The sequence below is a fragment of the Podarcis gaigeae genome, assembly GCF_964106915.1.
Source record: "Podarcis gaigeae genome assembly, chromosome: 6".
Classification (NCBI taxonomy): domain Eukaryota; kingdom Metazoa; phylum Chordata; class Lepidosauria; order Squamata; family Lacertidae; genus Podarcis; species Podarcis gaigeae.
In genome coordinates this window covers 13,463,369-13,479,103 of record NC_139682.1, presented here as the reverse complement: position 1 = coordinate 13,479,103, position 15,735 = coordinate 13,463,369, and the positions used below count along the sequence as shown (strand labels likewise).

Here is a 15,735-nt window from a genome sequence, read left to right as displayed (position 1 = left end):
CTTGGTTATGTGGAGGCTGTGTTTCTGGCCCTCTGCTGGATGACACTGATAAATACATTTTCCTGTTACTTTAACAGCTTACTTTTAAAATAACGTGTGCTTTCCCCAACATATAAAGAAAACCAAAATATGAAAGAAAATCAAGAATAAAAATATTTAATGAAACCTCAAGAAACACCTGGAAACAACAGTAGATTATAAAAGAATGTTAGCCACGGCTATTATGCAATTTTACCAATGCAGATATTTTTTCTTCTCTAGTTTTCTAGACAAGATTGACATAGTCAAGCAAAATGAATACACACCGTCTGACCAGGTGAGTAAAACGGCTTGTGAGAAAACAAGTTGGCACATTTGTTTAAACATTTATGCTCTGCCTTTCGGGAACGTCCTCTACAAAGCACCTTACAACGTCAAATAAAACCCAGCTCTGCCTGACAGTAGACTATAAAAGTGCAAAATACCAGTATAGCTAAATAACAGAGCCACTTTTTTTTAAAAAAAGGCATATAGAAATAGAATAGAAAACATAATGCAGATCATAAGGACAATATAAACTAGCAAGAATTGAAAACTGCAGAAGTAAAATAGGCTAATTTGGGAAGGGGGGGGAGTTTTCAACAATATGACAGTGTTGGGGCTGTGAAGTAAGTGAATTCCAGAGCACTGGTGCCCCAGCACTAAAAGCACCTGCTTGAGTGGCAGGATTCCATCCCGCTCCTAGGAGCATGTGCCACCATCAACAGATCTCCACCCACAGGTCTAAGTGTCTGGCATGGGATTTTCTGGGAGAAGCAGCTTTTCACATACACTGGTCCAGGACCACATAGGCCTATGTTTGCTCACTATTTTTCTGTGTCCAATCCCCTTTTACTCACTCACATGCCACTATTAATTATCATATTCATATATATATATATATATATATATATATATATATATATATATATATATTGCTTTCGTAGATTTTCACGGGTACAGGAATGCAGGTTTTGGTGTCCTCGGGTGTCTTCCCGTGTAAAAGTTGGGGTGTCTAGGCGACGTTTCGACGAGGTCTCACTCGTCATCTTCAGGCTGGTGCTTTCGGCTTCTTGTTACTGGAACAGAGCGGGATCTCAATGTTTGAGTTCCTATAAATACTGTAGAGGGGGTGTGGTGTCTAGCCTCCAATGTTCTGGGCAGAGAGGAAGTTCCCAGGCTAGTGTGCCTTTTCTTCTTTTGTTCCTTAATTACTTGAGAGATACCTTGAGTGATTTCTTGAGTGATATCCTGAGTACCACTTAGGTGGGTCATTAGGTGTGGATTAGTTGCTAAAGTCTTTGTGTCTTGACCTCTTGAACTTTGTGAAATTAGCCCTCCCCACAAAAACTGACACCAGATCCAGAGGCACACAGAACGCCAACACCAATCAACCACACCAGACCCAAACCCAGACCCTCTCCACAGATGAATTACTGACACCATCCAGTAGCCAATCCATGGTGGCACCTCCGGATGCTGCACCCCCCTGCAATCCCTACACAGATCTGGCTGACACAAGCCACAAAACCACAGCTCGCCCCTATACACGAAGCCAAGCCAAAGCACAACTAAGTGCAATACAGCCATCTTCTCAGGAAAACTCTTCACAAAGTTCAAGAGTTCAAAGTTCAAAGTTCAAGTTCATATATATATATATATGCAGGTTTTGGTGTCCTCGGGTGTCTTCCCGTGTAAAAGTTGGGGTGTCTAGGCGACGTTTCGACGAGGTCTCACTCGTCATCTTCGAGACCTCGTCGAAACGTCGCCTAGACACCCCAACTTTTACACGGGAAGACACCCGAGGACACCAAAACCTGCATTCCTGTACCCGTGAAAATCTACGAAAGCATATATATATATATATATATATATATATATATATATATATATTTATTTATTTATTTATTTATTTATACATACCCTGCCCATCTGGCTGAGTTTCCCCAGCCATTCTTGGCGGCTCCCAATCTAGTGTTAAAAACAATAAAGCATTAAATATTAAAAACTTCCCTAAACATGGCAGCCTTCAGATGTCTTTTTAAAATAGGATAGCTGCTTATTTCCTTGACATCTGATGGTGGGGGCGTTCTACAGGGCAGGCGCCACTACCAAGAAGGCCCTCGGCGGTGGATCTCAGTGAACAATGGGGGTGGAGACGCTCCTTCAGGTATACAGGACCAAGGCCGTTTAGGGCTTTAAAGGTCAGCACCAACACTTTGAACTGTGCTCGGAAACATACTGGGAGTCAATGCAGATCTCTCAGGACCAGTGTTATATGTTCCCGGCGGCCACTCCCAGTCACCAGTCCAGCTGCCGCATTCTGGATTAATTGCAGTTTCCAGGTCACCTTCAAAGGTAGCCCCATGTAGAGCGCATTGCAGTAATCCAAGCAGGAGATAACTAGAGCATGCACCACTCTGGCGAGACAGTCTGCAGACAGGTAGGGTCTCAGCCTAAATGCCGACCATTGATAGTGCTGCTTATTCTGATCTCCCCCCAATAGAATACTGTTCTGTCTGTCATTTGGGCTCATTTTCTTTTCAAGCCCACCACATTGTGAGGAGCGGGCAGGGGACTCCTTATTAGTAACCGGCCTTTCCCCCCCACATTTTCTTTAAGGACCTTCTTAGATGCAGAGTTCTGACATCAGGAATATTTGAAACCAAGTTTCAGGTGGACAAAGTAAACTTCCAGTAAGTATAACTAAACATGGCACTTGATTAAGCTAAGCTATTCAAACATATTTATCATGTGATAATTAGATAAAATATTGTGTAAGTACAGTGGGATAACTATTTTGGATAGAATCCTCTAGATTGGATTGCAAAAAGATTCATGTATTTTTACTAAGACTACTACAACAACATGCACCAAATATTTAATCAAGTTTCAACTTGTAAAAGTGATAATTGGAAGAGTACCTTTTGATTTGTATAAGTTGTCAGAGCCTGCAGAGCTCCACATAATTTTAATTTATTATTTTGGTGGACCCTACTGGAGAGGGAAGGATCTAAAGTCACTTCACCAATTGTGTCAAATACACTGCTTCGCTGGCTCAGACACTCAGTTTAAATAAGAGAAGCTCTAATGGGTCGCTCACACTTTTATTTTCCTTTCTAGCATGTTTGATGTTGGCGGGCAAAGAGATGAACGCCGAAAATGGATCCAGTGTTTTAATGGTAAGATTGAAAATGGATCATACAAGCTACATAGTGAATATTTTGTCTTGGCAATGTACATGATATTATCTCCAGCTCCGTTTACATTTTGTCCTTCCCATCTTTTTTGCCCTCGTGCAAGCCTTTTCCATTTACATTCTGACCTCCCACATGTGCCTAGAAGATCTTACATTTTGTCCTCTTCTACATTCTCCCCCATGCTCTACCGTTTCTTTCCACCAGAAAGAGAGTAGAGCACAAAGAAGGCTTGCAAAGGTTTTGAGGTGTTACGGATTATTTTGTTTTTGTTTCTTTTAGATGTGACTGCTATCATATTTGTGGTGGCCAGCAGTAGCTACAATATGGTTATACGAGAGGACAATCAGACCAACCGGCTTCAAGAAGCGTTAAACCTTTTCAAGAGTATCTGGAACAACAGGTCCGTCTCTTCAGATCTGATCAGTCGTACCCTTAATTAGCAACGCTATATTATAACTGAGTTGTGACAGCAAAAATATTGTGTAGAGTGTTAAAATGGTGTAAATATAAAATAGAGTTTATGCATTTATTTAGTAAAATGATCATTTAGTGAAGTGTGAGTATTTGAGTAAAAGGCGAAAGATTTATACAATCTGAAGAGAAACCTGAGTATGTGGTGCAATTGTATAGAAATCTGTGAATTTTGGAATAATATATACGAGGAACTCAAAAAACGACTTAAACTTACTTTTTAAAAAAGACCGGGAATTTTCCTCCTAAGCATGTTGCCAAAGAAACTTGTAAAATCAAAAAGACAATTGACCATGTATGGGATAACAGCTGTCAGAATATTAGTGGCAAGAAACTGGAAGAGTCATTCAATACCCAGTATAGTGGATTGGCAAAATCTAATGGGAGAATACCTGCAGCTAGCAAAGATGACAGGAAGAGTTAAGAGGTCAGACAAAACAGAGAGTTTATAAGGAATGGAGAATATATAAAGAATACTTGAAAAATTATGGTGTAAACAGAAATCTCCCGGCAGAATTAGACTGATCCTTGAAATTCATAAAATATAACTGAGGTATAATGAAAAATCACAAGAAACAGGTAACTGTGTGGTATAATTAATATATATAAAAAGCACAGATAAAGCACAGTGAGAATACTTGGGAGTCTTTTTAAATATTTGCAGCACTTTTTATTTCTAATTGTGTGAATAATCATTTCATTAACAAAATACTTAATGTTGAGGAATTCCATAATTACGTATGTTTTTTCTCTTCTTTTTTTCTTGATTTTTATACACTTGTCCTTATCCTGCATTTTTCTTTTCTTTCTTTCATATGTTGTAAGCTTGTAATGGCAAATACTGTATGGATATATTCATTTTATCTCAATAAAAATTGACAGAGAGAGAGAGAGAGCGTGCGAGCGCAAGCAGGAAAACCTTTGGGAATATAGGTGGGGAGCATTTTGCACAGGGGTTCTGTTCCTGGCCCCCGCCCCCCCCCCCATGCGTCAGTGGCATGCATATAAGAGTGCCACTCCACCCCATTACTTCCCTCATTTCTCTTTCATCCGGGTACAAAAGGACCCCCGCGACAGTGATCACATGTCAATTGGACGCGCCTAAAATGTTCACCGCCTGTAGTTTCCAGATAATGCACGGATGCTGTTGCCATGGTTTATACTGCTTTATTTCGTTTATTTTGGCCGCAGCTTTTAACAGTACATTGGCTTTCATTTTCTGTAGGTGGCTACGGACCATTTCAGTAATTCTTTTCCTGAACAAGCAGGATTTGCTAGCAGAGAAGGTTTTGGCAGGGAAATCTAAGATTGAAGACTACTTTCCAGAATTCGATCGCTACACTACACCAGATGATGGTAGGAAACTCGACATTCTCCACAGCCCTAATAGCAAAATAGACTCTCTAGCATTCAGTTATCTTAGACCGGGGAATGATCAAATTTGCAGATGACACCAAACTGGGAGGGGTGGCTAACACCCCAGAGGATAGGATCACACTTCAAAACGACCTTGACAGATTAGAGAACTGGGCCAAAACAAACAAGATGAATTTTAACAGGGAGAAATGTAAAGTATTGCACTTGGGCAAAAAAAATGAGAGGCACAAATACAAGATGGGTGACACCTGGCTTGAGAGCAGTACATGTGAAAAGGACCTAGGAGTCTTGGTTGACCACAAACTTGACAAGAGCCAACAGTGTGACACGGCAGCTAAAAAAGCCAATGCAATTCTGGGCTGCATCTAGATCAAGGGAAGTAATAGTGCCACTGTATTCTGCTCTGGTCAGACCTCACCTGGAGTACTGTGTCCAGTTCTGGGCACCACAGTTCAAGAAGGACACTGACAAACTGGAACGTGTCCAGAGGAGGGCAACCAAAATGGTCAAAGGCCTGAAAATGATGCCTTATGAGGACCGGCTAAGGGAGCTGGGCATGTTTAGCCTGGAGAAGAGGAGGTTAAGGGGTGATATGATAGCCATGTTCAAATATATAAAAGGATGTCACATAGAGGAGGGAGAAAGGTTGTTTTCTGCTGCTCCAGAGAAGCGGACACGGAGCAATGGATCCAAACTACAAGAAAGAAGATTCCACCTAAACATTAGGAAGAACTTCCTGACAGTAAGAGCTGTTTGCCAGTGGAATTTGCTGCCAAGGAATGTGGTGGAGTCTCCTTCTTTGGAGGTCTTTAAGCAGAGGCTTGACAACCATATGTCAGGAGTGCTCTGATGGTGTTTCCTGCTTGGCAGGGGGTTGGACTCGATGGCCCTTGTGGTCTCTTCCAACTCTATGATTCTATGGTTCTAGGGTCAGGAGAAGGAAGGAAGTTCTGCATTAGTGATGAATTCTGCTCTGTAAGTCTTAAGTGATAGACGACACATGCTTGCTATTTTCAATCTATTAATTTTTTGTAAAGTGTCAAATTATGCAAGATTTGTCTCCTGTTTGATGCACAACTGTACATGATTATTAAATGTCGTTTTGTTTCTTTGATACAACTGCCTTTCGCCTCCAATCAGGCCGGTTGCAGTTCAAACAAGGTGAATGCTTTATCTGGTTAAAACAATGCCAATGATACCTTATATTGAAGAGTTTCCAGATAGTGAGTTGCATCTAGCCAAGTCATTTTGCAAGTGAAATGACTTCTACTCGCGCAACAGAAGTTCCTGTCCCCCCCTGCCTCCTACCCCATTCTGTTCTGCACAGTAACTTAGTTGCATTCAGCCCAATAGATTTTAGATCAGCCTTTCTCAACCTGGTGCCCTCCAAATGTACTGGACTTCAACTCCCATCAGCCTCAGCAAACATGGTTGAGAGTCGTAGTCCAAAAGCATTTGGAAGCCAGGGGTAGGGGAGAGAGAGACCGTTTTCGATGACAGCACATAAATTATAAGAGCTTGGATCCAAAGATGTCCTTTCATTATCCGAAAGCCTCTTCTGCTTGCGAAAAGGCTGTTTACAAAAGTCCTTCCATTTTTGCAGACTCCTGGCCAAGATTTGCGCAATGTACTTTCAATTCCCTTTTACGGCCCACTAGAGTCTATATGCTACATCCTATAACTTCCTTATTCACGGTGTTTCTCATGCTATAATGCAACCCCTGCGAGATTGTGGTTGTGCACTCTCGAGAAGCATTCCACTAGCGCTAAGCTCTTGCTTCCTTTCACTTCTTTGGATCCAAGCCAAGATATTTATATGAATTCCTATTTTAAGATAATCTTCTTCTTCTTGTTTTTTAATTGAGCAGCAATACCGGAACCTGGTGAGGATCCTAGAGTTACAAGGGCCAAGTATTTTATTAGAGATGAATTTCTTGTAAGTATGCTTTCCTCAGTATTCCTAAGAGTTTCTTCCCCCGACTGCACCCTCCTTTGCTTTTAAATGCAATCCATTCTGGTACAGGCGACTCCCCATTTACGTGGGGGTTAGGTTCCCAGGTACCGTGCATGTACGTGAAATTGTGTATCGTGGGGAACACCATCTGGAAAACCTGTAAACAACTCTCTAAACCTTTGGAAACCCCTTTTAAAAACCAGCAAAATCTCATGGGATTGCTGTCCATTTTCCCTTCACTTTTCACTCCATTTTTGCAGTTTTAATTCTCTTTTCAGGCTGTTTTTGCCATTTTCACTGCGCGAATCAAACACGTGCAACTGCATTTAGAGCTGCATGTCTTTTTTTCATTTGCATGATCAGCTGCTTGGATTAGCGGCATTATTATTATTTTTTACAAGCAGCAGCAGAGGAGAATTCTAGAGGCTGTATCCCAGCACCTTCTGTGATGTTGCAAGAGATATGGGTGCATTCCCCCTCTCATTGTGTGCTTTCAGTGGCAAAAGTCTTGGGCTTGCCCTGCTATCACCTTTCCCTCATGTAATCTTATGTATGGGGCAGGATTTGTTTCATTTGCTTTTCGCAGCAGAACTACCCCGGGCACGCTTGCAGATTCTGCCCTGCATTTTCCCTATGTAAAATGTAGTTTGTGCTTGCTTGCTTGTTTGTTTAATACAGAAAGATGCATGCAAATATGTATTTCACTGGTGAACATATCGAAATGTGTATTTTACTTGGGAAGGGGAGCGAGGTGCACAAAATGCATGCAGGGGAACAAAATGCGGTGCAGTGGCCGACAACCGAGTTGCAGCAAGACGGAAATGGATGGATTTAGCTGTGCAGCTCCTCGGTAGCATAATCCCATTCTGGAACTGTACATCTACAGTGCAGTCTTAAGGTTTGAAGAGAGGTGGTGGAGGGGTGACGCTACAGGAATTTCTTCCACCTTACCCTGTGCTTCTCTGGGTTCTTGCTGGCAGGGCAGAAGAAATGGTAAAAGTAGTGCTCTTGCTTTTTCTGAGCAGGAGAGATCTAAATAGAATTGAAGTAGGCCAATTCTCAGGTTAACGTGATTTTCTCCTTGGGTCTGGTGCATTGTCAGGGGACTGGGAAGGTAATGAATCCTTTGGACTAGTGTCTTTCCTTGGTCCACCTCCAGCATGCCTCTGAAAGGACCAGGGGTCCTCCGGGAGCATCAGGGGCTGCGTACATTATGGCAGGGCGGGGCGATCCAACATCACCTCTACTTCTCTGAGGTCAGAGCTCTCTCTTTTAGCCTGGAAGGAGGGAGGTCCAATGCTGCTTTTGACCACCAGGACACACTCCTGAGGGCGATTGGATCGGTGTATTGGTTTTGCTGAATAATGATTTTGTGTCAGTGATCATTGCTGGTGACACAGAAGAATGTTGTTTTAGAGAAAGTGTCCTTTCTCTATCTGGATACTAGCAGGTTTTGAAAGAAAATTGCACATTTTGAACTGTGGTGAATTCAGACTGACTTTTCGGTAATGGCAAATAATTAGCATCTTTGTAAGTTTTCCTGCCACTTGTTCCAACATTGGGATGCGGGTGGCACTGTGGGTTAAACCACAGAGCCTAGGGCTTGCCGATCAGAAGGTCGGCGGTTCAAATCCCCGTGACGGGGTGAGCTCCCGTTGCTTGGTCCCTGCTCCTGCCAACCTAGCAGTTCAAAAGCATGTCAAAGTGCAATAGGTACCGCTCCAGTGGGAAGATAAACGGCGTTTCTGTGCCCTGCTCTGGTTCACCAGAAGCGGCTTAGTCATGCTGGCCACATGACCCGGAAGCTGTACGTTGGCTGCCTCGGCTAGTAAAGCGAGATGAGCACTGCAACCCCAGAGTCTTCCGTGACTGGACCTAATGGTCAGGGGTCTCTTTACTTTTACCTTTTAAGTTTTCCTGCCACTTGTTCCAACATAGTTCTGTTTTGTTCAACATTTTGCCATGGAAATGGAATTCTTGGAGCCGGGGGTGTTGGGGGTAAGAGATAGGGCACCATGAGGAACAATTCTCATTAACCCTGTTCCACGACCTCTCGTGCTTTTGACATACATACTCTGTGTTTGTCCCTCTTGCAGAGAATCAGCACAGCAAGTGGAGACGGAAGACACTACTGCTACCCTCACTTCACCTGTGCAGTGGATACAGAAAACATCCGGAGGGTTTTCAATGACTGTCGGGACATTATCCAACGGATGCACCTTCGTCAATATGAGTTATTGTGATGGAGAGCACTTTTTCTCTGTTTTGGACTCCTTATTCCTTATTAAAAAGAAAAAAAAAACCTTGCCCACATAGGGTGGAAGAAAAACTGTTGCAATCTCCCTCTGATTTGCATCCCTCAACCTTTTTGCCTTGCTGGACAAATAGCAGCACTTCTAAGCTTGCTTGTTTCACCCCCTTGGAACAGTTTGAGACGGCCCATGAAATGTAAAAGGCCATTTCTGCGAGCGGGGGCGGGAGGGAGGGGGGCGTTTTTTTCCTCTTAACACTGTCATTAACAAAATAATAATAATAATAAATAACACCCTGAAAGTGGAACACCTGAGAGGATTTGGGATTAAAGTTAAATATTAAAAAAGCAAACAAACAAAAGAGAAAATGGGAGAGAGAACTTTAGGTAATTAGCACTGTTGTGGGCATAATCCTATATCCCATGATTTCAACTTTGTTATCCATTCACTGCATCAGACTCAAGAAGGTGCCAAGTCACAGACCAAGTTGAAAGGACAGGCGCTTGAGTTTGGTTCTCTGCCTCTGAATGTGACTTTTGAGCGGAAATACTGACAATTCTACAGCAGATCTAGACAGTAGAAAACCAACTGCTACCTTCAGAAAGGTCTTGTTGAAGCATGGCGGTCCTCTGGTGACTGGGGACATTGCTAAATGAACTGCATTATGGCCTGTGATTGCAGAAAGAGTTAACCACACACTGTTTTTTCAGTTTGTCCACTGATGATCCTGTCTGCTATATAGATAGATATATATATATATACATATATATATAAATCATTATCTGGACTGTCGTCCTCACAATCTCCCCTTCTTTCTCTCTCCCCTTCTCCTTCTATTGCCTTCCCGTAACCTCTCTTCCCAATTTTTATTTTACTGCTGGATTATTATTCTTGTACAGACTGTAAAATGTATTATTTTGTACAACTTTATTGAAAAAAAAATAACTTGTAGAAGATCTTTGTGCCTTGATTATGGCTGTACCCGTGCAATGAGCTAAGATGTAAGTATGTTTGATTGCGCTGTACAGCTTTGTCAACCCTATCTGCAGCAGTTGCTCAAGGTAGGGAAAATTTATCTGTAGTTTAGGGTTTTTTTCTGGTTTATAAAAGGAGGAGGAAAAAAAATACTGTTTAGTATTAAAAAAAAAAAAGTACAAATCGTGCAAACGTAACCACTTTAAAAGTGAGGTCTACAACAAGTGACCAGATGTTGCAGCATCATGCTTTTTAATTTTTAGCTTTAACTCATTTAAATCTCTATCCAAATGCAAAACATGGCTTGTTTCTACATAAACCAAATTTTGCTACAAATTATAAATGTTAGTCTTTGTCATTCATAGTCTATTTTTTGTGCAAAAGGACAAAAACAGAACAAAAAAAAGCAAACACACAGGCATTGCACAGGCCTGGTGGCCATCTCTGTGCCAGTCACATGCTTTTCCACCGCCACTATTTCTGCGTGGGCATAAGACTCCCATAATTGCAACGTAATTACCTTGCCCCTGGATTTGGCCACTCGATTTCAGTTTCAAACGACATTTTATTTCTCTTTTAATAAAGAGAGACTTTAAATTTTTGTTTTATATTAACTATATAAGTAGCTTAAAGTTGAGGAGTGTGGATTTTTTTTTCTTAAACTTGAATAATTTATGCAAATCATATGCTTAGAACAACATGTGGTACAGTTTTTTTAACAAAGAGCAAAAATCACTGTAGCAATAAGAGAGCATGTAATTTTAGTAACTACACCGCTTTATATTTTATACTTAGGTGTTTTATGTCTTTGTGAGCGTATTACTTTTTCATGTGTCTGAACCTACATGTACAAATTTGTACAAAGTCTAAAATTACCGCTGTATATCTAGATCAACTACATTAACACAAGCCACCCCTTTGCCCCACCCTGAAAAATGGGGCGAGGGGGAAATCTAGATTCCAATACATCAATTATTTTTTTTATTGCTTTTTTTACACGTTAGCTTATCTTATACCCACCAGACATGACATTAGTTTCTCTCTTGGGAAGAAGTCCCACTTTAGAAGCTGTGCTGTGGCCAATAATTTCTACAAGTGCCAGAAACCTTAACGTTAAGAACCGCAGGAGTTGAGGATCGTGACAAGGACAGGTGTAATTAATTCTCTAGTGGGGGGGGGGGAATTCCCTGTCTCCTTTAATATACACAGAATAGGTATGAACCATTCACCCAGGTAGAACAAAAACAATTGCATTGTTCACTGCAAAACACACACACACTTCAATGCTGTGAAAGTGAGGTGGAGAAGACAAGAACATGCCATTGAGACTTTCTTCCCATTTCCCATTGCTGCAGTGTCACGATGAGAGCCAAGCCCCGTCTGATTTTTTTGTTTTAAAAAAACTGGCTTGCCTCATCAGATGTGGGGACTGCAGTTGTGCGAAGTGACTGAGGAAGCCCTAGCTGTGTTCAAATTTAGCAGGCGGTCCATTTTAACGTACTAAGATGAGCTGCCTTGTGAGCATTTGCGATCCGTTGCAAAGCCTGTTCCAGAAACACACCTTTGCCTGTATAAGACTTAGCTAGTGCCTGATGGGATTCCATAGAGCAGAACACACACACACACACACACACACACACTTTAAAATGTGAGCCTTAATTTTTGCTATAAAAGTAAAAAAATAAAAAACCTAAGTTTAGTGCCAAACCTATTTTTATTACCTCTTAAACCTGGGGGGTGGAGGGTGGGGAGATAATACAAGAAACAAATCAAGAAGGATAGAAACGATTTGCAAAGAACGAACTGAGAAAAACAAAAGTGTCACCTTTTATTAAACAGTAGCAAAGACCCCCTTCCATTGGTGAAGAGATTAAGCAAGCATATGTAACAAAGGGGGTGTGTGCATGCCATACACGGGCACACACGCCGTTTAAAATACACCACCTATAAAGCTTTATATGAATGGAAATGTTTGAGATCCTTTTTTTAAGTTGGGTGGGTGAAGGGAGTGTTTTGGAACCAGTTTTGGCTGCAAATGAATGGAGAGCGGGGTGTCTGTTTGTGTGTCTGTGTCTGTGTGTGTGTGTGTGTGTGTGTGTGTTTCATCTCAGTATTGCCTCTGTTAGTCTGTCTCTTAAGTTTTTGCAGTTTGGTGGTCTGGTAAATGCAAGTCTTATTTTAACAGCTTTTTCTCTTTGTTTTGTTTTTATTTTTAATACAAAAAAACCCATAAAGCTTTGATGCTTGCTATTTAATTCTGTGTTTTCTTCTGTCTCTAATTTAGCTGACTTAATTTTGCAGTCATTTGAACCATTCCAATCTAATGCTCATCTTTCCCTTGGATTTTATTTTTTTCTCTTTATTTGTTGGAGCCTCCTGTTCAAATAATAATCAGGATTGAGGATTCTGGATTTGCATCTGTCACCTGCTTCAGGAATTTCTGGCTTTTTACAACCAATGTGTATTTTCTTCCCCAAGTAATCATTGCGACTCTCAGAAATACAATTACTACCACTTCTATCAATAAAGCCAACTCAGTGTCTTAGGGACACATGTGCATCCTGTCTATTGACCAAGATGTGTCACAAATTCCACTGTGAAGCCAAAATGAAAGTCTATAAATTCCCCCACAATAGATTTTTGCTATTAACCGTGCTTGGTTGGCCCTTTTAAAGGATCTCTACTGTGGAGAAATATTTTGATTTGTTGAAGTTATGCAACTCTTTCGTTGGGTAAGCTCAGGGTTTTTTAAATTAGTAATTGAAGATAATGTTTGAGGAGGGTTTTCTTTTGCAAGTGTGTTAACTCCAAAACATTTGGATTTAAAAACATAACCCTCAGCATGCTGGTCTCCTGCATTTAGTCTGAATACTTTAGGTATTTTGTACAAATGAGAATAATAAATTGTAGAGAGAGTGTGGTTTTCAAAACAAGACTCTGTGCTGTAGAAATAACATTCTAACCAAGCATTTTTATTTAGCAAAACAAGTTTTAGGGCGCTAAGTGTTTCCAGGAATCAATGGTGCTGTTTTGCCACTTTATTATACTAAAGGGAATATGCTGGGAATGAAAGAGCACTGAGACCTGATTGAGTTAATTCCCAAAATATTTTACCATACTTGCACCACACTCTGGATCATGTCCCCCCCCCCCCCCAGGAACATAGCATTGATAGTGTGATATTTTGTGTTTTCCTTGGTTTATTCCTCATGGCAAAGCCATTGGACCCAATCCATGGCAGGGTGGAGACACTTTTGCATAGTCTGATCCTATATGGCTCCAGTAAAGCTATAAAAATGAAAGACAAAATGGCATAGGTGTACCAATAGTTATTGGTTTTTATTTGTTGTTGGAGCAACTTTGAACCAGATTCGTGGGGTCATGGCTTCTGCACCATAAAGGTAAGTTATTGATCATGATTCATGGCTTCTCATTGAGGGTGGTAAAAGAAAGTGCCCACTTAATCATTATCTGTATCCCACATAGTTCCTATTTTCATACGATGCCCCCCAAAATGTCATACAAAAGCAGCAGCTTTTGTTGCAAAGGTAAAATAAAGGCGTACCTCAGAAGTCGAATGCTGCAAAACCATAAGTGAATGTCCCAGTTTGTGAACATTCTTTGGAACCCAAACGTCCAACATGGGTTCTGCTGCTTCCGATTGGCTGCAGGACATTCCTGCAGCCAATCGGAAGCCGTGCCTCGGTTTCCAAATGTTTCAGAAGTAGGACGGATTTACGGAACGGATTCCGTTCAACTTCTGAGGTACGACTGTATTTCATCAGGCCTTTCAAATCGGGAAAATCACCATTGATATTTTTTTAAGGGAAAATAATGCTATCAAGCATTTAAATTAAGTAAAATACTCCATTTGATCAAATTTACATTAAATGTTAAAGTACATTTTTAAAAGCCTGAAATGCGGTTAGAGTGATACTGTCTAAAAAGCAGTCTGTTAACACATTCAGTAATAGGTTTTTTAGGAGTCAACGGAGATGGGATAAGCGCGTCAGATTTTTAAGAGCAACTGGTTCCACAGTTAGACATTGTTCCATAAGGTGGGATCTTGTTCTACCTCCCATATAAGCACATCAGTTGAAGGAGGAATTCTAATCGGGGCCTTCACTGTTGATTGGTTCTGTGCTAGTGGGAGTAATGACAAAAACAGACTTCCATACTAGCTGGTTGTGTTGCATTTTCTTTGCCACCCCAAAGCATGCGCTGAATGCTATGATTCCAACCCAAGTGCAGAGTCTTCTCAAACACTCACCTTGCCACATAATACAGACCAGTATCCTAACAGTTTTCATCTTAATCATCCATAAAATATATAAAAAAATATGGCTTACAAAAGCCTTTAAATTGAAACCACAGATAAAAACAACAGTGGCAGCAGGCAGTAAGAAAATAATAGAGAAGATAAAAGATACAACGAATACAGTTCACTCAGTTAAATGCTTTGGGAAATAATAATGATCGTGGAATTATGTCAGTATTGATGCTTCCCTAACTCACATATGAAAGGATTCCCCAGATGGGGTGTCAAAACTGAAATAAGGGTTTTTTTGGGGGGGCCGGTTAGTATTTGTCACCACAAGGTACAGTAACGTTTGCAAACATGTTGGCGATGTTCCATGGAGAAGCTAGTCTTTTTAACAGGCTGCATGGTGCTCCTGCCAAATTAATGCTGCAGGTATTGACAGGAGTGATTCCATGTAGATCTCCACGCAAGGTAATCTCAAAAGCTAGCTTGAGGAGCTAGAGTGGATTGTATTCTGGTGCTTCCCTCTTCAGAGTTAATACTCTGAACCTCTGTAACAACAAAATAATTTCTGCACACGAAAGCTCATACCAAGAACTAACTTAGTTGGTCTTTAAGGTGCTACTGGAAAGAATTTATTTTGTTTTGACTATGGCAGACCAACACGGCTACCTATCTGTAACTGGAACCTCTGTAACAAGTTATGTGTGATTGAAACTGCAGTAGTAGTTTCTGCTGCCATTTCCACCGTCTGCTTAGCAGAGATAACGTCACTGCTCTGCACACCAACAAACATGGCTTCATTCTGACCCTACTTGAATGTGAAATCAGAATGGTAAGCATCCTATGCACAATTATTAGGGAATTGAAGTCCCATTTGAGTAAACCTTTTGAATGAGGCATTAGTCCAGCAAAAAAATGCTATTGAATGCATTTATCAAGCAGAGCCACATACTGAAAAAGAACTAGTAACATTTCAATATTTGCATTCCTCCTTTCTGTTTAACAAGCATCCAATGTGGCTAATAAAATGTATAAAATCCCCAAACAGTAAAATATGTCAAAAGAATGGTAGAAACACCCAGAATTAAATATGGCAGAAGTTACTTTATATAATAATAATAATAAGTTGGGATATATCCCTTTCATATTTACTCCACCCCCAAAGGCCCTCTAGAAATAAAAAATGTTTTCATGAGTTGATGAAAGGCCAAAGAGTGAGGCGGG

General features: G+C 40.9%; 1 protein-coding gene and 1 long non-coding RNA gene across 9 annotated transcripts in view; one reads left to right on the top strand and one right to left on the bottom strand.

Annotated features, from left to right (window-relative positions):
• GNAS (GNAS complex locus) overlaps positions 1–10,590 on the top strand; it is a 177,035-nt gene extending 166,445 nt beyond the window's left edge. For 5 of the 8 annotated variants that reach the window (XM_083744553.1, XM_083744556.1, XM_083744560.1 and 2 more), the window contains exons 6-12: positions 262–316; positions 2,641–2,714; positions 3,142–3,200; positions 3,498–3,618; positions 4,915–5,045; positions 6,932–7,002; positions 9,117–10,590. In XM_083744553.1, the coding sequence (XP_083600679.1) occupies positions 262–316; positions 2,641–2,714; positions 3,142–3,200; positions 3,498–3,618; positions 4,915–5,045; positions 6,932–7,002; positions 9,117–9,263 (658 nt within the window). In that variant the 3' untranslated portion in view covers positions 9,264–10,590. The remainder of the gene's footprint in view (positions 1–261; positions 317–2,640; positions 2,715–3,141; positions 3,201–3,497; positions 3,619–4,914; positions 5,046–6,931; positions 7,003–9,116) is intronic. The other 3 variants (XM_083744555.1, XM_083744557.1, XM_083744559.1) reach the window with 1 other exon arrangement.
• Positions 10,591–13,397: 2,807 nt separating this feature from the next.
• Positions 13,398–15,735, bottom strand: LOC310847284. The gene is made up of 2 exons (XR_014565761.1): positions 15,198–15,735; positions 13,398–15,057 (listed from the first exon to the last, which is right to left on the bottom strand). It is a non-coding gene; the product is annotated as an uncharacterized lncRNA (long non-coding RNA).